The following is a 23,202-nucleotide window of genomic DNA, read 5'->3' on the forward strand; positions in this document are numbered from 1 at the left end:
TGCTTTTTCATCCATGAGTCATGTACGCTACCACCAGTACCACCTTCTCTGGTCTGCCACGACCATCTATGCATTCCACTCTGACTGCAAGCACATCCTCACTACTTGTACACTCCCCCACATCAATCTCCTCTACTTTCAGTCCTCTTTCTTTCTTGTAGAGTAGGGCTACACCTCCTCCCAGTGTTTCATGTGTCTTACGCCTCTTTCCAATCATAACATACTCACATCCCTCCATTCGTACATCATCTCTCAGGTGAGTCTCAGTGAGCCCGACTAAGCTGAACCTCCACTCCCTGAGCTCCTTGCATACATCCTCAAACTTGCCCACACCCCATCCTCTCACATTCATACAGCCAATCTTCACACATTTACTTGCCTGGTTAGTCTCTTCTCTTCCATGTTTGCTGACATCAGTGGGTCCTCCTCGTCATGCCCCGTCCACACAACACACCTGCCTCGCCCTCATCCACTCGGCCAGTCGACGTCCTAGCCTCTCATTCCCGTTGTGGATGAGGTGGAGCCTGTCTCACCCGTAGAATTTGTCCTGGTCGAGGATCCCATCAATGTCTAGGAAGCTCACGTTGCCCTTCTTCTCTGCCATCCATTCCATCTTGACTTTCATGAGTTCCATGCATATCTTGCGGTTTGTTTCTCTTCTGACCTCGTACTGCACTCTTTCCCGTGGGCGCTGCAGGACCCCCACCACAGCCACACACATCTTCTTTTCTTCTACTGCCCTCACTGCTTCTATCACTTCCTTTACTGTTTCTTCAGCACCTGCCTCTAATAAGTTGTTGCCTCCTCCTTGAATCACTAGCAGGTTTCTCTCTTCCATTTCTTGCACTTCTTGACTTTCCTCTTGACGTCTTGGATCTTAGCACCTCCCATGCTGGTGCACTCAATTTCCCTTCTCACAAAGTCGGGAGTCTTCCTTACCATGCTGTCTCCAATGACACGTACTGGGGCTTCCTTGATTACCATTCTCTTCTTTCTTGGGTGTCTATTCTAGCCACTTCCACCACTTCTTGCTGGTCTTTCCTCTCTTCAGTCTTCGTCGTCTGTGCTTCTGCCTCTTTTATCAGGTTTTCTGTCTGGGTGCTCTGCTCCACTCTCTCTTCTTTTTCCTCATCCTGGTTCCTCCACTCATTGAGGCTCTTGCTCAGGCATTCCCTGCAGAGGAACACCAGAAGCTTGAACCCCAGCGCCTTCATGTTGGTCTTCCTCATGCCCACACAGGCTAAATGGAACCAGGCCATGCATCTCTCGCATGCCACAGTCCTTTGCCTGTTCGCCGCACTCTCCTCGCATGAATCACACGCACTCATCACCATTTTCAGGGTATTTCAGCACACAGGCAAGAGAAAATAAACCACAAAACTCTCAGCTGATTCGCAAGTCTTCACAGGAGGACCCAGACCAAGACCCAGACCAGACCAAGACACTCCTCTGGCTTTCTCACTTCACCCATCAATTTAAGACACTGAGGCGTCGTAGGATGCTGGGCGGTGAAGAAAGGATTCGTAAATAAATAAGGTATCATTGTTCAAACTTAAGATTTTAGATAGGTAAGAAATAATGGTAGAATAAGAGGTTTTATTTGAGATGGTGTAAGAACGATCTTGTTGCGGCCATTTTAAGACACTACGAATTTTAACACATGTTTTAGGACGCTGGGTGGTGAGGAGAGGACACGTTAATAACTGAAGTGTCATTGAATAACCTCAGATGTATGGTAAAATTGGAAATAACAATAAAAAATAGGTTTCAATGTATGACGTTTATTTATTTTATTTATTATATATATATATATATATATATATATATATATATATATATATATATATATATATATATATATATATATATATATATTTGGTTTTATTATAGTTTAAGCCATTACACACTACGTGGTAATAACCTACTTCATTTTGTTCTCACTATTCACATAATTTCTAATGATTACACTACTTGTCGGAAATTAATAATAACGCCACAATAGGCCTGGGAATGCACAGCGCTCTCAACTTTTTCTAAGTCCACAGGTAAACATAAATGGTGTATTGTTGCCTGAACTTCAGTTGTTACGTTAGGTTAGGTTAGGTTAGGGTTTTATCATAGTTTAAGCCATTACACACTACGTGATAATAACCTACCTCATTTTGTTCTCACTATTCACATCATTTCTAATGATTACATTACTTGTCGGAAATTAATAATAACGCTGTGGGCCGTGGGTAGAGATTGGGGACATTGGCTTAAACTATAAATTTACCATATTTTTTTTTTATCAATTCCTGCAGTGTCTTGCCTTGTGTGTCCAGTGCCCACTGTGTGCACTGGTGATAACTGGTGTGCTGTCTGTTACTTTCATTCTGTCTATTTATCCTAGTCTTGTTAAGTTTGGTTACGTTAGGTCAAATTTGGTTGTTAGGTTGTTTGTTTCATTAGGATATGTTGTTAGATTAGGTTAAGTTAGTTTGGTTAGGTTAGGGTGGGTCAGGTTGGGTTAGGTGGTGGTGCGTGACAGCCGGCTGGTGGCCAGGGTGGCCAGTGACCAGACCTCTGGGGGAATAGTGGCCAAGGGGGCAACAGCTTGGGGGGACTGGTAACCAAGGGGGCGGTGGCCAATCCTTTCTGGGGAAACACGGTCAGTTGTTGCTGTGTTGTTTGTGAAGACCAAGCTGTTTTGTTCTGGCACATTTAGGTCTGTTTTGTATTAATCTGCTTGTTTTTATCATAATCATTAGTTTCTGAGGAGATGGGGGCTTGGGTCACTGCCACCCTGGCTGCCAGCTGGCTATCACACACCACTGCCTAACCCAACATGACCAGACTAACCTCTAGTCAGCCAAACTCTCCTTCATCAATAGAAAGTGTCAAAACCTTTCCGGATCCAACTCTCCTAGGTTAGGTTAGGTTATGGTAGGGTAGGGTAGGGTTGACACACACACACACACACACACACACACACACACACACACACACACACACACACACACACACACACACACACACACACACACACACACACACACTACTTAGTGTAGTGGTTAGCACGCTTGGCTCACAACCAAGAAGGCCCGGGTTCAAATCCTAGGAGTGGCGAGGCAAATGGCCGAGCCTCTTTATGTGTAGCCCCTGTTCACCTAGCAGCAAATAGGTACAAGATGTAACCCTAGGGGTTGTGACCTCGCTGTCCCAGTGTGTGGTGTGTAAGTGGTGTCAGTCCTACCCAGATATCGGTCATTATGAGTTCTGAGCTCTTTCTGTAGGGTAACGGCTGGCTAGGTGACCAGCAGACAAGTGTAGGTGAATCACACACACACACACACACACACACACACACACACACACACACACACACACACACACACACACACACACACACACACACACACCCTGCTTCCATACACACCCACACCTTTGCCTGGAATCATGCCAAGTCTGTACTGCAGCCAGCCAAACACTCCCTTGTCATCATAAAGTGTTAAAACCTTTCCTGATTTAACTCCCCTCTTGACTTGTGGCACCTTGTCAAAAACACCTCCAATATCTTGACTTGTTCATCTTTTCCTCTATTTCAGCCTGCCAACACCCCTGCCCCCTCATCCATCTCTGAGGCTGAACTCTTCACTCAAATCTTGAATTGTTCATCTTTCCCTCCTTTATTTCAGCTTGCCAGCATCCCTGCCCCATCATCCATCTCTGAAGCTGAGTCAGTTGACAGTGGTGTTCCTCAGGGTGCTGTCTTGTCACCTACTCTCTCTCTCTCTCTCTCTCTCTCTCTCTCTCTCTCTCTCTCTCTCTCTCTCTCTCTCTCTCTCTCTCTCTCTCTCTCTCTCTCTCTCTCTCTCTCTCTCTCTCTCTCTCTCTCTCTCTCTCTCTCTCTCTCTCTCTCTCTCTCTCTCTCTCTCTCTCTCTCTCTCTCTCTCTCTCTCTCTCTCTCTCTCTCACAGCACCAAGTTTCCTTTCAGACCACATTGTCGCTGCTGTGGCAGATGGATGGTCGCTGTTCTGTTCTCCTTCTCCAGTTTGTTGACAGTTGTATTTAAAGAAAAACCAGATTTAAAAAATAACCTAAATCACTGGGTTTTTTTGGGTTTTATTGTTTTTTTGGAGATTTTATTGGGTCTTGGGTTTTACTTATTTTTGTTTATCCCTCATTTTTATATGTAAATCAGTTTAAAAGAAGCAATTAAAAAGTAATCTAGATTGAAACAAAAGGTATGAAGTGTTATCTGAAGAACAGACACTTGTTGAGGTCATATTGATATAGGTTGGTCTGGTTGGGCAAAGCCTGTGTTAACTTGTACTGTACAGGAAATGAACAGGTCAGGCTTGACTACTTTTACATTTTTTATGTATATGTACAAATGGCTCCCTACTTGAAGCAGCCTTCCTACCCATATTTTTAGGTAAAGCCACATGTCAGCTCCTGGAATTTTAATGGGTAAATATCAAAGGCCAGAAGTTGTGACATGTCAATTAAGTCACATCTTTGTGAACCCCACTCCATGTCTGTCTACCCATCCCCACTCCCTCCTTGTTTCTACATTTCTCATACCCCCTCCCTATCTCCTCCATTTAAGCCCCACTGCCACCCCCCCCATCTCTCTCTCTCTCTCTCTCTCTCTCTCTCTCTCTCTCTCTCTCTCTCTCTCTCTCTCTCTCTCTCTCTCTCTCTCTCTCTCTCTCTCTCTCTCTCTCTCTCTCTCTCTCTCTCTCTCTCTCTCTCTCTCTCTCTCTCTCTCTCTCTCTCTCTCTCTCTCTCTCTCTCTCTCTCTCTCTCTCTCTCTCTCTCTCTCTCTCAGGAAGTTAACAAGGATAGCTAAGGACAATTATGAATCAAAGGTAGCCAGCCAGGCGAAGACGGACCCCAAGGGATTTTATCAGGTATACAGGACGAAGAATAAGGATACTGTAGGTCCATTAAAGGCAGCAGATGGGGAGCTGGTTAGTTCTGGGGAGGAGATTAGTAAACTTCTGAATGATTATTTTTTAACTGTCTTCACCCAGGAAAACATGCAGGATATGCCAGATAGTGAACAGGTGTTTAGAGTAGATGAGAATGAGAAGCTGACAGATATTTCCATAACTAGGGAGATAGTGGAACAGGAGATAGATAGGCTAAAAAGTTCAAGTCACCAGGACTTGATGAAATATATCCCAGAGTACTTAAGGAATGTAAAGAGATTATTAGTGAGCCGTTAGTTTCTGTCTTTAGGAAATCACTGGAGTTGGGTGAGGTACCAGTAATATGGAGGCAGGCTAATGTAGTACCCATCTTTAAGAAAGGAGATAAAACTTTAGCGTCTAATTATAGACCTGTCAGCTTAACTTCAGCTGTAGGTAAAATGTTAGAGTCAATAATAGCGAGGAACATTAGGGAACATTTAGACAAACATATCTTGATAAATCAGTCACAGCATGGCTTTACGAAGGGGAAGTCTTGCCTGACAAACTTGTTAAGTTTTTACAGTAAGGTGTACGAGGCAGTAGATAATGGTGATAGTTATGATATCTTATATCTGGACTTTAGTAAAGCATTTGACAAGGTACCCCATCAAAGGCTCCTGAGAAAGGTTAGGGCACACGGGATAGATGGGAAGGTGTTAGGCTGGATAGGGTCATGGCTTGGTAACAGGCAACAGAGAGTGGTAATAAACGGCTCGAAATCCGAGTGGGGTCATGTAATTAGTGGGGTGCCACAGGGATCAGTATTAGGGCCATTGTTATTTCTAATGTATATCAATGACTTGGATAGTGGAATTAGTAGTGATGTTAGTAAATTTGCGGATGACACAAAGATAGGTAGATTAATTAGGTCAGAATCGGATGCCATCGCCTTGCAGGCAGACTTAGATAGAATGAATGAATGGACAGATAGATGGCAAATGCAATTTAATATCAATAAATGCAAAGTGCTAGCGTAGGTAGAGGAAACCCACACAATAGGTACACATTAAACAACCAAACTCTGGTAGGTACAGGGTACGAGAAAGATTTAGGAGTTATAGTTAGCTCTGAACTCCGTCTAGGGAAATAATGCATAGAAGCCAGAAACAAGGCAAATAGGGTACTAGGATTCATTTTTAGGAGTGTTAAAAGTAGAAGGCTGGGAGTAATATTAAAGTTATACTTGGCGCTGGTCAGACCTCATCTAGACTACACGGTGCAGTTCTGGTCCCCACATTACAGGAAAGATATAGGTCTATTAGAATCAGTACAGAGGAGAATGACTAAAAGGATACAGGGGATGAGGAGTATTTCTTACGAGACGAGGTTGAAGCTGTTAAATTTACATTCTTTAGAGAGACGTAGGTTAAGAGGGGACCTGATAGAAGTCTTTAAGTGGTATAAGGGTTATAACAAGGGAGATGTAAGCAAAATTCTTAGGATCAGCAACCAGGGTAGAACAAGAAATAACGGGTTCGAGCTTGAAAAATTTAGGTTTAGGAAGGAGATAGGAAAAAATTGGTTCTCAAATAGAGTGGTAGATGAGTGGAACGGACTCAGTAATCATGTAGTTAGTGCTAGGACACTAGAGAGCTTTAAGAGAAGATTAGACAAGTTTATGGATGGGGATAGCAGATGGAAATAGGTAGGTGTGTTTCATACAGGGACTGCCACGTGTAAGCCTGGTCGCTTCTTGCAGCTTCCCTTATTTCTTATGTTCTTATGTTCTCTCTCTCTTCTCTCTCTCTCTCTCTCTCTCTCTCTCTCTCTCTCTCTCTCTCTCTCTCTCTCTCTCTCTCTCTCTCTCTCTCTCTCTCCTCTCTCTCATCTCTCTCTCTCTCTCTCTCTCTCTCTCTCTCTCTCTCTCTCTCTCTCTCTCTCTCACTGTATGTATGCATTTATGAAGGAGGTATGAGAAGCATGGTGGATGGGGAGAGGGACAGGAATTGGGATGTGGAGGGGGAGAGGAAGAAGGCAGGCCCAAGGTTCATGTTAAAGGCAGCTCTTGCTAATGACAGCTGCCACAAAAAAAAGATGACAGGTGTTGCTTTTTGTTAGGAATATAGATAGGAAAAGTGCTTCATCAAGTAGGGAGCCATCTCTCCTCTCTCTCTCTCTCTCTCTCTCTCTCTCCTCTCTCTCTCACTCTCTCTCTCTCTCTCTCTCTCTCTCTCTCTCTCTCTCTCTCTCTCTCTCTCTCTCTCTCTCTCTCTCTCTCTCTCTCTCTCTCTCTCTCTCTCTCTATATATATATACTTTATCAATGTGATATAAGACTAAATTTTTATATGTAAAATATTAAAAAGATCCACTTAAGCTTTTTTTTCCGTGAGTGTTTCTAATGTCAACCCTTCTTTATTGTATTCTTCAAATATCTCCATTGTCATTGTTTCGCTTATTGTATCTCTTGTGTGTGTATATGTATGTACTGGATCAGAAGCCTGGTGCACATCAACTCCACCTGCATCATGGCAGAGAAAATGGCCCTCATCCTACTGGACTACCTCTTCATCAAGGACATGCTGGCCACCTCAAACCTCTCCAGCACAAGTGAGTGTTTGCCATCATTCTTATTCACTCATTCATTTGTTATTCTAGGGGCCAACAGGGCTGAGAGTGTGAATGGTGTGTATGTGAAAGTTCTGTTGTCATCACTCATTCTTTTCCTTCCATGCAACACTTTCTTCAATGTGTCTCTATGTCCTGCATCACTACTAAGTGCCCCTCACTCCCCAGGCTGGTGGAAGGAGCAGCAGCTGAATCCCCTCATGATGTTCGGCATCAGGTGTTATCAACAATACAAATTCAACATGAATTTGAAACTGTGGCATAAGATTTGTCAGAGCATGGACTCCACCTGGAAGTGGCACATCTGAAGCATGGTGATCCAGCCCAAGCATTGGGTGAGGGGGACAGAGAGAGAGAGAGAGAGAGAGAGAGAGAGAGAGAGAGAGAGAGAGAGAGAGAGAGAGAGAGAGAGAGAGAGAATTTCTTCACTGGCACAATATGGATGGACAGACAGAGCACTACAACAAACAGACATACAGATAGACAGTACTGCAACAGAGAGAGAGAGAGAGAGAGAGAGAGAGAGAGAGAGAGAGAGAGAGAGAGAGAGAGAGAGAGAGAGAGAGAGAGAGAGAGAGAGAGAGAGAGAGAGAGAGAGAGAGAGCACTACAACAGACAGACAGATAAACAAAGATGGGACTGCAACAAAGAAACAAACAGACAGCACTACAACAAAGAGAGGCAGATTTAATAGCACCATGAGAGAGAGAGAGAGAGAGAGAGAGAGAGAGAGAGAGAGAGAGAGAGAGAGAGAGAGAGAGAGAGAGAGAGAGAGAGAGAGGGAATGGATTAATAGGTATACTTAGCTCTTTTATTCCATTTATTTACCAGACAAGGGATCAGTAGATTACAGAGAAACTTGCTTATTTACAATGTTTTTTTTTCATAATTTATAGGTTAGGAAAATGCATTAGCTGCAGTTAAGGTGTAGTTGTGTAGCCAAAATCATATAGTGTCATGTTGTTTGTATTAGTTTGTATTATTATTTATACATGGAAGAGAAAAGAGCAGAAATTTTATGTATTAGGTGTTATATGTGGAGGAGGGTAGGAGCAGAAGAGCTTAAATTCTCAGCACTAGTGTTAGCTTGTGTGTGATGTATGTTCCCACTCTGGCAGCAGGCACCTCACCTCACCAGTGTGCAAGGACTTGACTGTTACTGAGGACATCGCCTTCAACTTTGACTCCCTGCAGGACTCCAATCTTGACCTCAGTGATGTGAAGGCAAGTTATGGACACTCCTAAATACTTAATTTCCTGGGCTGTTATGGTGACAATTGCTAGTTCTTGTCAGATATCAGATGTTCTGTGTTCTTACCAGGACGCAGGAAAGGGAAGGACAGCTGGAAAAATCATGAGAAGCACTATATTTGCTGTATAGTAGGAAATCATCTGTATTTTATCAAGACATTTTATTTTTGAAAGTGACAATTCTACATACTATCTATCTTTCAGATACAACAAGCTAAGGTAAAATGACAACCTAGCATCAGAATTAACAAATATTTTTCCCTAATGCAATATTTTATCAGTTCTGAGATTTATACACATCCTGAAGGGAAACTTGCACTCTCAACAGGCCTATTTCTTGCTCTTTTTGTTTAGCCAGTCCTCCAATTACAGAAAAAAAAAAAGTAACCCAACACACACCTGACCTGTCTCTTCCTTACAGGTCATCACTCAATCCCCCCACAGCACAGATAAATTTAGTTTCAGAGTGACTCCGTAGTTGTAGCCAGATGGTGGAAAACTCGGAAGATTCAAGAGTGTGGGCATGAGAGCAGGTTAAGTTGTTGCACTCATAGATGCAACATCCATCTTGAGATTGAAAATGAGGATAAAGAAAGTAGGAGGGAACAGAAAAGGAGCTACTGTCAGTTGCCTCAGACACCTGTATTTCAGTGAGAAAAGAAGATGAAGTTTAGTAGAGGAGAGGTGGTGTTCTACAGATTGAAAACTAGATCTGAGGCCATGAATTTTGCAGAGGTTAATGAAGAAAAAGTTAATGGGGGTGTCAAGACACTTGTGGTCAATATCAGAAGATCAATCTGATCTGGGGACATTTGTGGTTCCCTCCCCAGATGGGGGTCCGAGGCTGGTATAGGAGTGGCCATATTTAATTCAGAATTTTGAGTGAAGGGTGTGTGTGTGTAATTAGGTGCATGTAGTTTTGTGTAAAGGAAGAGAGTTGTCTTTAGAGGGCAGGCTGTGACTGCCCCTTTGTGTTGTGAAACAAGGCCATTAAAAGTGAGCAAAGGAAAGAGAACCAACTATAGAAACAAAACCAAATAGATATAGGAAAACCATTCAAAACTTGTAGAAAATCATTAAAAACCAGTAGAAAAACTATTAAAAATCCAGTAGAAAACTATTAAAAATAAATAGGGAAACCAATCAAACCTCAATTACAAGGCATAACATTTACTAACTATGCAATTGGCCAACAGATGAGAGGATGAAGGAGAGCATCAGAGCAAAGTGCAAGCAACACCTTGACCACACCTCTTAAGAAGCTGAAGGAATACATCAACAAGAACAAGGACAAGAAGAAACCCATGAAAGTTGACACTGGCAATGCTGGGTGGGTGATGGCCTGGTGGTGGTAGTGGTGGTGATTGGGACTGTGTGGTTTTGTGTGTTTTTGTGTTTTGGGTGTGTTTTTTGTTGTGTTTTGATTGATTTCTGTGTGTTACTTGTTTTGGTTTCTTGTGTTTTGATTTATTTTTTTGTTTTTGTGTGTTGGGGTTAATTTCTTTGTGTGTCTTTGTGTGTTTTATAAGTTAGAGTCTTTATATACAAGTTAGTGTTATATACAAGATAGTTTTTGTACACAAGTTAGTTTTTGTATGTAACTTTAACTTATATATAAAGATAGTCTTATTTCTTTCCTATATACAAGTTAGTAATTTTGTGTGTGTGTACACACAAAGCATCCACACTCACACCACCAACCACACCCCACCATTTGACCCTAACAGGAAGAAGGGCAGCAGGGGAGTGTGTGTTTGAGAGAGGGAGGGTGTCTACTACTACTACTACTACTACTACTACTACTACTACTACTAGCACACTGTACGTACATGTATAGAAAAAAACAAACAGCTCCTGCAGGAATTGAGGAAGTTAACACCAGTGGTAACCAAACTGATATTTTATGGGAAAAAAGAGCTTCACACTGTTATGGGCTTCTGAGATTGCTGCCTTTTTTTTTTTTAAGGGAAGTAACTCTGTAGCTGACTGTTGGATTAGACTTGTGTGTTGAAGATTGTGTCAGACCTCCAAATTTGTCACTATCCTTTAATAACAAAAGTGATCAATTAGGGTGCAGCATTAAATTTGGTGTCAAAGAGGTGGCCTCCTGCATAAGTGTATCATGATGTAACTCCATAGGCTGTGCCCCATAGTTACCTTCCATGTCTGGAAAGGTGATATTTGCCACTGACAGCATTACTGTGAATTTACATAGTTACTTTTATCTAGTATTAATGATTTAGTGTATGTCATTGAGGTGGAAGGTGACCATGGGGTGGGACCTATGGAGTGTGACATGACAGTCTGTGTTGGAGGCCAGCACTCTGATGGAGACTTTTGTGTTAGGTACAAAAGGAAATGTCTTCATTATTCATTGACAGAAATTAATGGAAGGTATGAAACACTCTGATTTAGTAGAGTCTTTGTTACAGAGTTATTCCCAAAGTGGTATAGCTTGTTCTGAATTCAGCTTGCTTTTACAGGTTGTCTGCTTCCTGCCCATTACAGGATGGCATTATTGTCTTGACAGTCAGCACCTCTACATTGTCACTGTATTCATCATGGACAAGCCATACAAGAAAGATCACTACTGTACAGCAACATTGGAGTTCTCATCCAATGCCCTGGATGACAAAAAATGGTCAGTTTTTAGTATGCTTGCCTGGAGAAACATTTTCTCATGAACTGCTTTCACCCTTACCCACTCTCCAGCTGTGAGTTACACACAATTTCCATGTGCAGATTTCCTGTGATGTCTGAGATATGCACACGTGAGGTTAGTATAGTGAGTGACTGAGTGCTACAATATTAAGTCTCAGTACTAAGGAAATATGTTGGCACACTGGCTTAAATCAGTACTAAGGAAATATGTCAGCACACTGGCTTAAATCCAGTCACAATACACTGCTTGGCGTCCGAGTTTGAGGTTTTGGGAGAGCGTGATACACTCTGCCATGGACACTGACTTCCTCGAGAAGCATGGGACTGTTCCCTCACTTGTCTTACTATAATCGTGGGATTTTTTCTCTCATTGGCACCTTTTGAGAGCAAAAAAGTCATGTCACTGATCTTCGGATGCCATTCGGATGCCATCTGTTACCATGTTTGTGGGGGGGGGGGGGTCTCATGCTCTATAGAAGTCTTAAACTTGGCATGTTGTTACTGACTGGATTTAAGCCAGTGTGCTTAAGCCAGTGCTTTAAACCAGTGTTCCTTAATACTGGGCCCTAAATTTGTAGCACTCACTCATTCACTATATTAGTCTTGCTTGTGCATGTCTCGGACATTACAGGTAATCTTCACATCCAAGTAATAGATGCATGACTCATAACTGTGGAGTGGGTAAGGAAAGAGATGATGCATTTGATAAGAAAAGTCATGTTTCTCTCTAGACTCAGTTAAAACTGACCAGTGGTCAGTCATTCAAAGAATCAGGTGAAAACCTGATGATCACCAAGTGGCTGACCCTGGAGTTTGATGGGTCTTATGGAGGAATGCTGGCATCATGATTCGCCTCAGGGATATTCATGAAGGGAGTAAGACTGAGGGAACAGGTAGGATTTAGAAGCAGGATACATAAAATCACTTGCTAGTGTGTACGTAAAATAATTTACGTAATTTATTAGTGTGCATGTTCCTTCAAATCATATTTTTACATGTCGGCACACTTCAGATTTATTTCCAGCCCACCTGGGTGACTGCTGAGAGTAGTACTCATCATTATTCTTGTACATCTGGCTACTCTATTATAAGGGAACACACATAGTCCTTATGAAATTATATGAAAAATCTTTTTGACCATGCTGTTAAAATATTAAAAAATAATCATGCTGTTGTTAATGCTAATAATAATCATTGATGCCATCATTGTGTATATTTTGCATTATCTAAGAAAAATTTTCCTTGCATGTTGTTAGTTAATGCATGGCATCAAGAATGGAAAACAAAAGTTTGAAACTACAAAGCGAGTTGAAATGTTCTCATTGTGTATGCATTGTAACTTCCTTTTAGGACATACTTGAACACACAGTTCAAGAAATCTTTCCTACTTTCATTATCATCATCATATCAGTCTTTCTTTGTTTAGTGTCATAGTATAGATACACATTGGCAGTGTTAGTATAGTACTGTACATGGCCTTTATCTTGCAGTCATTGTACATGAAAGACAGGAAAATACTTCAACAAAATGGAAAATTAATGTTGCAGAAAAAGCACACAGTAGAGGGTAAGAGTTACTTCATAACCCTGCCACTGTTATATATCCATAATATGACTAATTACCAAGATGGAGGGCATGAACATAACGATAGTGAGGCATGGAAGAATTGATATAACTTGTGTTCATGCATATCTGTAAATGCTAATGAAATTACATGCCATGTTGAAAATGTGTTCATACACTTATTTGGAAGTAGATTTCTCTAACACTGTTATTTGGAAGTAGATTTCTCTAGTCCTAATATTGTAACTACAACAACCCATGTTAATTTTTCTTGCCTGTGTTAATTTTTATGGGTAATGAAGAATCTGAAATACTATATACAATGCTTATAACAGCTGTGCAATGAAGGATTAGCATTAAACAGCATGATGGCAAGTTTTTACACCTAGAACAAAGATTTGTATAATTCACAACAACTGTGTTCATGCCTCATGATAGCAGGCTTTTGTTAAGCATGGATGCTATCTCATCTAGCACCAATCCAGGTGGGCTAGATATTATGGTTTCCATGTGTTAATGCCACTTGTTGAAGGATGGTGTCTTCCTTGTAGCGTCTGACTTCAATAGGTGCGGCTGCAGACTTGGGAAGACTTGTTTCATGCCACAGTGCAGAAGGTTCATGGGTAGCAAGATGCTGGATTCTGCACCAAGTTGGCTCTGGAATAGTAGTTATCATGATAGAGCAGTTATTACATCTACTATAGTTAGTAAGCCTACTGATGTGGGGGACATCTCTGGATCTGGAGATGACCATGTTTACATAAAATGTTTGAGAGGTATAATCCTTGAGCTGGATGTCAGCCAGTGTATAGGTGAATATCATTGTAGGTCTGTATATTCTGAAATGTCGTATGCAGTGTATTTACTAGAGATTGATTAGGACATGTTATAATTTATGCCTGGGAAAGCTGTTCCTTGATCTATAAGGATGGCAGACTGGATGACAAGTAACAAGAAAACCAGTACAGCATGGTAGTCCGAGTTAATAGCTGAATAACGTACTTTTCTACTGTTTAAGGTTTTCAATATGAAGTTCTATGATAAGATTTACAATCTAATTATAAAGTATTACAATATCCTCCACAGATCAGAGAACTTTAAATTGATGGAAAACAAAACACAGAATTGAGTGCAGAAGGTTACTCGACTTGTGACCATGACTACCATGCAAAAATAACAGCCACTACCCTTACCACCACCATCCACTGCTCTATGTATAACCAATGTGTGCCTGACTCATGTTATACCATCTCAACTAATACCTAGGTAATATATTCAGAAAGACACTGACCTCATGTAAGGATGGTTTTCAACTTCAATTGAGATTATTAGTATTGTAATGATGCAGAATGTTTAGAGATTATTAGTATTATATAATGATGCAGAACCCTTGTTTGTTTAGAGATTATTAGTATTATAATGATGCAGAACCCTTGTTAAACCTATATCTAGAATCATGAAAATACCCAGAAAAACTTCATTAGCTCCCATTAGAATTTGTTGATAGTTTTAAGCAAGATGCTGAAAAGTTTGAAAATAGTTACTACCACCAGGATCATGAAGTTAAAAGCAGCCATGAAAACCCCCTGATAATTTCCATTAGAATTTGTTGAAAGTCGTTGCAAAGAGATGCTGAAATGTCTGAAAATAGTGCTGGAGTTACTACCACCACTAGGATCATGAAGTTGAAGCACCATTACCACCATAGATAGATATAGGATTAAAATGTCATACCACCATTACCATCAACCAATGCTCACATTAATTCTACCAGGATTTGCCACCAACGTTACCACCACCAGTTGCCTCACTACTACCATCAGGATAAAAACAATGTTCTCACTCACCTCCTCTCAGGATACATCATCTCACTCACACCATGGGGGAACTCTTAAGGATCTCCAAACTCATCACATGGTACATCATTCTGAAACAAATACTGTAAAATTTACTTTTCATTGTTGATCAACATAATACAAGTTAATAGGTAGCATTATGTAATGTTTTGGCTTCTACATCAAGCATACAAGGCCTGTATCCCAAACATGGTAAATAATGAATAAAGGTTTTGTATAAATCTTTTCTATAAATTAATCCAGTTAAGCAAAAAAAAAAAAAGTTAAAAGCAAAGAACCCAAAAATTAGGACATTGTGATAAATGGGCTATATTTTAAATCATTCCCTTTAACACTAATTAAGAATTGCCAAAATACTCATTCAACAATGATACAACCAAGCTTCCACAAGGATCTCGACTTATTAGTGAATGCATAATGGAAGCAGACCAGTGTAAAAACTAAAGAGGACTTAGTGGAGTAAGACACGAGAAAGTTAAATGTCAGAGGAGAGATCATCCTACAATGGTGGAAGAAATTCATAGCCTGTGCAGTCCCATAAGTGAAAATATTTGTGAATATGCACATACTGGAAGCAGATCAGAGGGGAAAACTGAAGATAACTTGGAGAGTATGGGGGAAGACACAAGAAAGCTGAATGTCAGAGAAAGAGATCTACATCTGCAAAAGGTGGAAGAAACATTATCAGTCCAGCCCCATAATGGAAAATAAGAATATTAAAAAATTATTGTATGATCAACTGCTAGATGGCCTAAACATGATGACAGGATAAAAATTTCACTGCTAATAACATGACTGACATACAACACTTTGCTGATAAATGTGGACGAATAAAGCGGCATGGTTGTTAGCAGTAAACGAATTCGTTGGTGTCAGTGGAGCATGTTGAGCCAGTGTAGCCAGACTCAAAAGTGTGGTAAAGCTACTGAAAGCTACAAGTATACATGGAATAACTGTGGAAGTGTTAAAACATGGGAAAGCTGCAGCAGTAACTTGGAAGCTTTTGATAATGTGACCTTGCATGGATGCTGAGAGGAGTGCCTGATGGATGAGGGAAGGCAATAATTGTCTTGCATAAAAGTAAAGATAGTATAATAAGAATTTGGATAACCAAAAGAGAGTGAGTTCACCAAAGTGTGCTAAGCAAAGTTTAAAGGAGGATCTTGTTGGAAATTGAAGGAAGTCACTAAGTAGAATATCCTAGGAGGATAATTTTGGAAGAAAAAGCTTGGATTCTATTAATGACAAAGTACTTGGTGAAAGGTATAAAATTATTATTTTATGGCAAGGTCACTGGTTGCCAGTACACAATCACGAAGTTCTGTATACTAACAAACAGTAAACTGTCTGGTTCGTAGACTCAGTATGCTATAGTGTGTCTGATATCTGCTTGAGATGATGCTGTATTAAACAGAGAGTGATGCTCAAGCATCTCATCCTTAAAGGAGCCCACTGCTGTCTTTGATTTAAAAAGTAACATGCAAATGGCAAAGAAAACCTTAATTTTTAACATATGTCATGTGGAGCTACAAATTCAAGCATGGAGTTTTATCATTGGATTACATGTCTCCTCAGGAGAATATTATGCAAATGTCATGAGAAAATCCATGATGTATATTGAGGCAGTAAAGAGATTAAGAATGAGGCTAGCAGGCCCTTTGAGGTCATGACCTGTGATGTACATATGCAGATATAGGTTCAAGTCATAACAATGAACAGCTTATGAAAGGGAAACTCCTTACCAATGGATCAAGTTAGGACTTGATAGTATAACCAATAAATGAGATTAAAGAAGATGAACATGACAGGGAAAAGTGCCCGACAAATCTTATCAATAAGTTTTGCTATGTGGGCTTCCTGCTGCCAATGTGATGGCAGGCAGGTGATTCCTGCATCACTGAGACCTTGACTTTGTACCACTTCATCTTCATCATCAAGGTCATATGAGCCAGGGCCTGTACAGCTGTCAGGGTTCAGGGTTGCTCCATCACTACTGGAAGGACCCATCTCTTGTGAGCCACTTGCAAAGCTGGTGGTGTGACACTCCACTGTCTCCACTGTTGTGTTTTGTGTGATGTTCCTTCTGGCATCTGCCTGAGCTTCCTGTTACAAAATGTACATAATTAATAAAATTTTTAGGACTTGCAGGAAGCATAAAATCATGGACTAAAAAAAAAAAAAAAAAAAAAAAGGAGTCTCAAACTTCATTGCATCAGAAAGGTATAAGCAATAAGCATGCAATATCTCTTAAATTACAATTTAAGATTACAAGCTTGAGCAACTAACAACGGTTGAAAGTGTGCCTATTTTCTTGCGAGTATGCTTGCCAGCATCATCATTGCCTCCGTAGGAAGACCTTTGGGCACAGGTATAGAGAGCGCCAATATTAGAACACTTGACAGAAGATGCTCCATCAGACATCTTTTGCTTCGGTTGAAGAAGACTTTGGTTTTGGTTGATGGAGGAAAGCCTGGATCGCCAGTATACAGAACCCCAGATGAGAAATCGGCGGTGGTGGCGAGCAATGTGATTCACAACTGTAAACTCTACCAGTGCCAAAAAGACAAAGGCTGTGCATGAACCCATCCAGATGTCCAAGGCTTTGACATACGACACTGAAATAGAAAGGACTTCAGTCATTCTTTGTCAGAGGATATCCCATGAACCTAGTTGAGGTTCATGCAGAGGATAACTATCAGATGCCCTGAATTTGTGCACAAGTAAATTTAGTGCTCATTTGGTAAAACAAATAGCTAAGGGATCTTAAACACCTTTTCTGATGGGGTCAATTTAACTGAGTTTTTTTTTTTTTAAGCAAAATTGCTTCTAAATATTGGAGACCTATGACTTTCACAAGTAGCCACAACCACAAAGGCAGTGTTGCAGATGTGTATGTTGTTGACTTTGCTAATGGTGGGGTAATGACAAGAACTAGTGCTCTCATCACAATACCTGACATTCAGTTATAGCTCATGTGTAGCTAGTCACTCCTCTATCTCAGCAGTATGTACAAGGCACGGCTGTGGCACTGCTAATGCCTGCCTTAATTTGACACTTTCTACTCCAGAACTGTAAATCAGCAAGTAAATAAGGTTGGTTGTATTGTAGAATGTTAGAAGACAAGGAATTGGTGGGAAAGAATTTAAATTCAGACATAATTTTCTTAAAAAGATAAGGAGAGCTTCAAACGTGTTATCAGCACCACCAGTGATCATGTGTAGAGCTACATGTGCACTTTAGAAATTTTAACAGTGCCAGTGACAAACCACAGACCCTGAAAGGGGCCTAAGTGTGAGAAGTGTGAGAAGAAAATACTGATGTTGAAAGAAAAGTGAATGCAGAATAGATTGGCAGTATTGAATATGTAAGTAATCTTAGTGACTCAACTGTATGCAGAATAAAAGAAAGCATGAAATTTGAGAAGCTGTATCTTCAACATGAAATAAAAAAAATAAAATGTTTAAGAACCACATGGGTATCAGAAAAAGCTAAGTGTGACACAAGGAAGGCCATGATTTTTCCTAACTACAGTTTATTTTCACCATGGTATCTTTGATGAGTTGCTCACCTGTCGGCATCTTGTCTCTGAAAGAGGTGGACTCTGAGCAGACAGTGAGGAGAGTGGTGACGCCCAGGGTGACACGGGAAGGGATGGCATCCACGTCTAGCCAGAAGCTGACCCAAGACACCACCACGATGAGGGAGGTGGGCAGGTAGGACTGCACCAAGTGATATCCAATGTTACGTCGAAGCTCAAATGCAGCTTGCAGACAACTATAATTGCCTGTAATAAGTAGAAGAAAATAATGCATATACATGTAGGGTATTTCTCAACATAAAATTTTTCTAGTAGTACCCACTTACAAATGTTGGGATTGTAGTGCCCGGAGACAGTTATCTCATGAATGACTGAAACTCATGTAATCTCAATGTATACAATTAGTACTTGTTAAGGGTTCAGTCCCTGGCTAGAGAACCTCTCATGGCTAAATTTATTCCATCATCAAATAGATTTTTCAGTATTTCTGTGATGCTCTGAAAATGGATGCATGACAAGCCATCAACATTCATTTACATGATAGTATATGGATGCCACAGCATTAATATACATGTTGCAGTCACTCACCAATATGGAAGGACTGATTACATACATCTGCCTTGATCTCTTTCATCTCAAACTGAGGGAGCTTCAGTCTCCGGTACATCTTGAGGGGAGAGTCCTCATACCAAGTCAGTTCCAGCTCACGTGTGGTCTTGACAACTGCAGCAGGCGCACATTCATGACACGATGTGGAAAAAAGATAATGGAGTTAATTACAAAGACAATATGCATGAATTTTCATATTCTTCATTGTAGCTGCTTCAGTGTCTCATTTCATCAGGTTTAATAGTGAAGTTCTAGTGCTAATACTTACAGCTGGCAATCTGAATGTAGCAGGTCTGGTGGTCTAGTGGGTAGCTGGAGAGATCCATCATGCAGGAGAATGTCAGCTTCAGTCTGTAGGAGGATGACTATTTGATAACCCATACATAACACAGGAATGGACTATGAGGTGAATTTTACTACCAGATCTCTTCCTCACATGAACTCTACTCATTATTTAATTGGGTGTGAGTGCATGCATGGCCTTGCCTTCCCTACAATACTGGAAAGAGAGATGCAAAAGGTAGAATAAGAGAGATAAGGGGCTTTGGGTAGGAATGAATGGTGGTGAATTAAATAAATACATGCAGAGAACATCATCTCCACCTTTCTTATGCATAAAATTGGGAGTAATCTGGCTAGCACTCAGTGGCCGTGGCATTTGCTAAGACCAAATCAACACAGGAGCAGCTATAGTTAAATGTGCTGTGTTATTACCTGAGGATGTAGAGGATGGTGCCATCTGGGTGGATTCTCAGCATAACATTTGGCACAGTGACATACTGAAAGTCAGACTCCTTGGCATTGGGAAAGTACACCTCAGGCTTCCACAGCATCTTGACCAACACTGGATCGTTGAGATCCACAGGTCGTGTAAGGGAGTTGTTGAGAAACCGCAGCTCCAGCCACCTCTGCCTCAGGTACAGGTCCACAGTGTAGTCCTGCACAGCAGCCACAGTACACATCAGAAATACTGCTTGTGAGAAGTGATGTATTGTTGTGCTATCCTGATTTACATACATATATTTTAACAGTTAATGGAGATACTGGATAAGGAATGGAGAGGAGAAAGAAGATACTAAACAAACTTGTGATGAGTGATGTATTGTGCTATCCTGATTTGTATACATATTCTAAGTTACTGGAGATACTAGATAAGGAATAGGGAAGAGGAAGAAAATACGAAACAAGTGATATATTGTGTTATCCTGATTTTCCTATAAATATTTTAACAGTTCCTGGGGTTACTAGAGAAGAAATGGGAAAGAAATAGAGCATAATAGACAAAATTAATAAGAATCAGCAAACACATTTGAACATAGAAAATGATACAGAATTATGACACCTTGTGCTAAATAATCTGATTTCCAAACATATTTTATCAGTCCCCAAAACGAGCTCGACTCGTTCTTGTAAAAAATATAAACAAGTAAAAAAAAAAAAAAAAAAATACATAGAACACACACACACACACACACACGCACGCACATGAGTTGAGGGGAGCCACATCCAGGTGACCTTCAGTTATCGTTGGTACCGTAAATTAAATCATCTAGTTTCGCTGGGAGAATTAATGCAAACTAACCTTGCGTCTACTGATTGAAGCAACATGTAAATAAGGCTGCATAAATTCCAGCACCGGAGTAAAGGGAGGTGACTTATGCATAGAAAATGAGGAGACGCCATGGAGGGACAAGAACCTAGGAAGGATGTGGGCGGAAAAGAACGTGTAGGAAGCGAGGCGTTGGGGAGAATTACTCTACAAGAACGTGCGGGAGCTGGGAAGGTTGGCGGCGAGGGAAGGATGTGGGAGGAAAAGTGTGTAGGAGGCGTTAGGGAGAATTACTTTCGAGCCAGGTTCGCATCCCACTCAGGATATTAAAGCGACCGTCACGCAAATATTGAGGAAGAGGACACAACAGCCGAGGAACAAATGTAGTGTTAATCTTACTATCACTCCTCTGAATGCTATGGCTAGGCTTATTAAAATGTTGAACTGAAGGCATGACAGACAGGGAGAAATCAAATCTTTATAAGTGCTTGCTTTAGTAGAATAATGCAAGTTTAATCAAATGAAGCGATAAGTTTCATGGTGTTATTAGCAGTCAGAAAGTTAAACCAATGACGTTGCGCGCGTAGGAGTAAGGAACGTGCAATGGTGACCATGAGGTGGTGGTGATGGTGGTTGTGGTGGTGGTGATGTACGTACTTTCAGTGGACCATATCGACTATGGCAGACTGGCGGATCCACGAGTTTGTAATGATCGTATCAATGTATCAATAGCTCAGTGAGTTGTATATGTATGAAGTCCCATGAGATAAATAACTTTTTGTGCATCTGCGTCACTGCCTGCAATGAATGCGAAATATAAACATGCAATTTCTAGCTTGACATTCAAGAGAGAGAGAGAGAGAGAGAGAGAGAGAGAGAGAGAGAGAGAGAGAGAAACCACCATATTAAAATTATTTCTTCCTTCATTTTTTTTTCATACCACATCCACACGAACATGAGTCATAACCTCTGCTGGTCTCGTGTTGGACGTGGCTTTCCCCCGCCAAGTCTTTCCCTAAAGCCGCGAGTAATTCTGGGGGAGTTGGTCGTGGCAATGGCGCAGATCTGCAGATTAACGAGGAGACTGACGGACTCGACACAAAGACAAGGCTGCGACCGGAGACAGAAGGGAGAGAATGAAGATTAAGACGAAGAGGAGGAGGAGGAGGAGGAGGAGGAGGAATAAGGGAGAACAAAGAACAGGGAAGTGGATTTGCAGAACGGACACCGAAAAAAATAGTGGTAGTCAGAAGTAGGAAAGAGGAGGAATGAAGACAAAATGAAGGCCGAGAAGGAGTACAAACGGAGAATGAATTGTAATAGGCAAAGAAAGGACGACGAGGAGGAGTAGGAGGAATAAGAGAGAACAAAGAACGAGGGAGAGAAATAGTTGAACGAAGGTCACGTTAAGAAGAATAAAGAGGAAAGCTGAGTAATAATAAAGAAAAAACGAAGTGGAATACAAGTGGATAACTAATCGCAATAGGCTTAAGGTGAGAACAGCCGATCTAATCTTCCAGTGTAAACAATTCAGTTTCCAAGCATCGGTATCATGTGAGGATGTTTTTCAGGCCATTGTTCAGGGGAAGCAGTTACAATTGTGGAGGATGCTCAGGAGAGAGGAGGGGAGGGGGTGAAAATATCTTTTATCTTCCCTGAATAAAAGTACGGTTTATTTTCGCGTTTATCTTTCGAATGCAGTTATTAAGACGCAGGAAACAAGTAACGTGCCAGTGTGAGTGTGTGTGTGTGTACACCACCCTTTCCCATACACACACACACACACACACACACACACACGAAAAGTTGTCACGTTACCCCAGCGACCAACTTTGCTTCCGTCGCCACACTCTTGCTGCTGAGTTGCCTAATTAGATTACTTGATGCATATTTTTGCACCACAAAAACTGCCACCCTGTGCTATTCTCCATGCGTGTTGTACAATTCAAAAGCAGTGACGAGAGCATGTGCTTCTAACGTGTTTACATTTTTGTTAAGCAAGACAAGCTCTGGCTAGTACCCAGTGAGTAGGTATAGTAGGATACTGTCAAAAGATTACCTAAATCATTAACAATACTATGTTTGAATTTTACCGAGTCACACCTTTCACCGTCTGTGGTATTGCACTTCGCAATCACGGTTTCTCCATACGACAACTTTAATTTTTATTTCCCTTGCAGTGTCGACACAACGAAAATTCTTTAACAAGATTCCAGGTAAAGTGTGAGACCATAAGTCATCCTGGACACACAAGATTAAAAACTCCAACCCGCTCACTAATAAGAACCACTTTGCTTCCCCGGAGAGAATAAAAAAAAAAAAAAAGAGGGCTTGACCTTTATTTTCCTGATGTAGCGTATTTTTAGCGGAGCGATGGGGAGGCAGGGGAAGTAAAGATACATGATTTTATAGAATACATATTCTGAGAGAGAGAGAGAGAGAGAGAGAGAGAGAGAGAGAGAGAGAGAGAGAGAGAGAGAGAGAGAGAGAGAGAGAGAGAGAGAGAGAGAGAGAGAGAGAGAGAACTACATGCATCATATACAAAGGCTCCACAGATAATGAGAATGCCTTCCTGTTCTAATATGCAGCCGTGAGTGAGTGCAACACGCTAGCATTTACATGTCTAACACTAACACAATAGGAAGAGCT

At 41.0% G+C, this 23,202-nt stretch overlaps 2 protein-coding genes across 14 annotated transcripts in view; one reads left to right on the forward strand and one right to left on the reverse strand.

Moving 5' to 3' along the window:
- The first annotated feature begins 527 nt into the window (after window positions 1–527).
- On the forward strand, window positions 528–15,078 carry LOC135101338 (protein BANP-like). Of its 8 annotated transcripts, none has more exons than XR_010269221.1 (7): window positions 528–1,536; window positions 7,399–7,508; window positions 7,695–7,861; window positions 8,645–8,750; window positions 9,974–10,107; window positions 11,261–11,418; window positions 13,553–15,078. XR_010269221.1 is itself a non-coding variant. In XM_064005193.1 (6 exons), exons 1-2 carry the CDS (start codon window positions 7,382–7,384, stop codon window positions 7,832–7,834), a joined length of 267 nt encoding a protein of 88 aa, XP_063861263.1. In that variant the 5' UTR covers window positions 7,191–7,381; the 3' UTR covers window positions 7,835–7,861; window positions 8,648–8,750; window positions 9,974–10,107; window positions 11,261–11,418; window positions 13,553–15,078. The 8 variants fall into 8 exon arrangements, 3 of the variants coding, with proteins under 3 accessions (XP_063861264.1, XP_063861263.1, XP_063861262.1); XR_010269219.1 differs by having other exon boundaries at window positions 529–1,536; window positions 7,396–7,508; XR_010269218.1 differs by lacking the exon at window positions 528–1,536 and adding an exon at window positions 10,505–10,598 and having other exon boundaries at window positions 7,188–7,508.
- Window positions 13,436–23,202, reverse strand: part of LOC135101336 (glycine receptor subunit alpha-4-like) — a 97,698-nt gene continuing 87,931 nt past the window's right edge. For 3 of the 6 annotated variants that reach the window (XR_010269214.1, XR_010269217.1, XR_010269216.1), the window contains 8 exons: window positions 19,719–19,942; window positions 19,273–19,355; window positions 18,984–19,118; window positions 18,426–18,641; window positions 17,144–17,472; window positions 16,600–16,960; window positions 14,849–14,928; window positions 13,436–13,658 (listed from right to left, as the gene is read on the reverse strand). Coding sequence is in view for 2 of the 6 variants with exons in the window: in XM_064005190.1 (XP_063861260.1) it covers window positions 16,607–16,960; window positions 17,144–17,472; window positions 18,426–18,641; window positions 18,984–19,118; window positions 19,273–19,355; window positions 19,719–19,942 (1,341 nt within the window). In the remaining 4 variants the exon portion in view is untranslated. Of the gene's footprint in view, window positions 13,659–14,848; window positions 14,929–16,222; window positions 16,961–17,143; window positions 17,473–18,425; window positions 18,642–18,983; window positions 19,119–19,272; window positions 19,356–19,718; window positions 19,943–23,202 lie in introns of those variants that run through there. The other 3 variants (XR_010269215.1, XM_064005191.1, XM_064005190.1) reach the window with 3 other exon arrangements.

Source organism: Scylla paramamosain, chromosome 6, assembly GCF_035594125.1.
Source record: "Scylla paramamosain isolate STU-SP2022 chromosome 6, ASM3559412v1, whole genome shotgun sequence".
In the NCBI taxonomy this organism is placed as follows: Eukaryota; Metazoa; Arthropoda; class Malacostraca; order Decapoda; family Portunidae; genus Scylla; species Scylla paramamosain.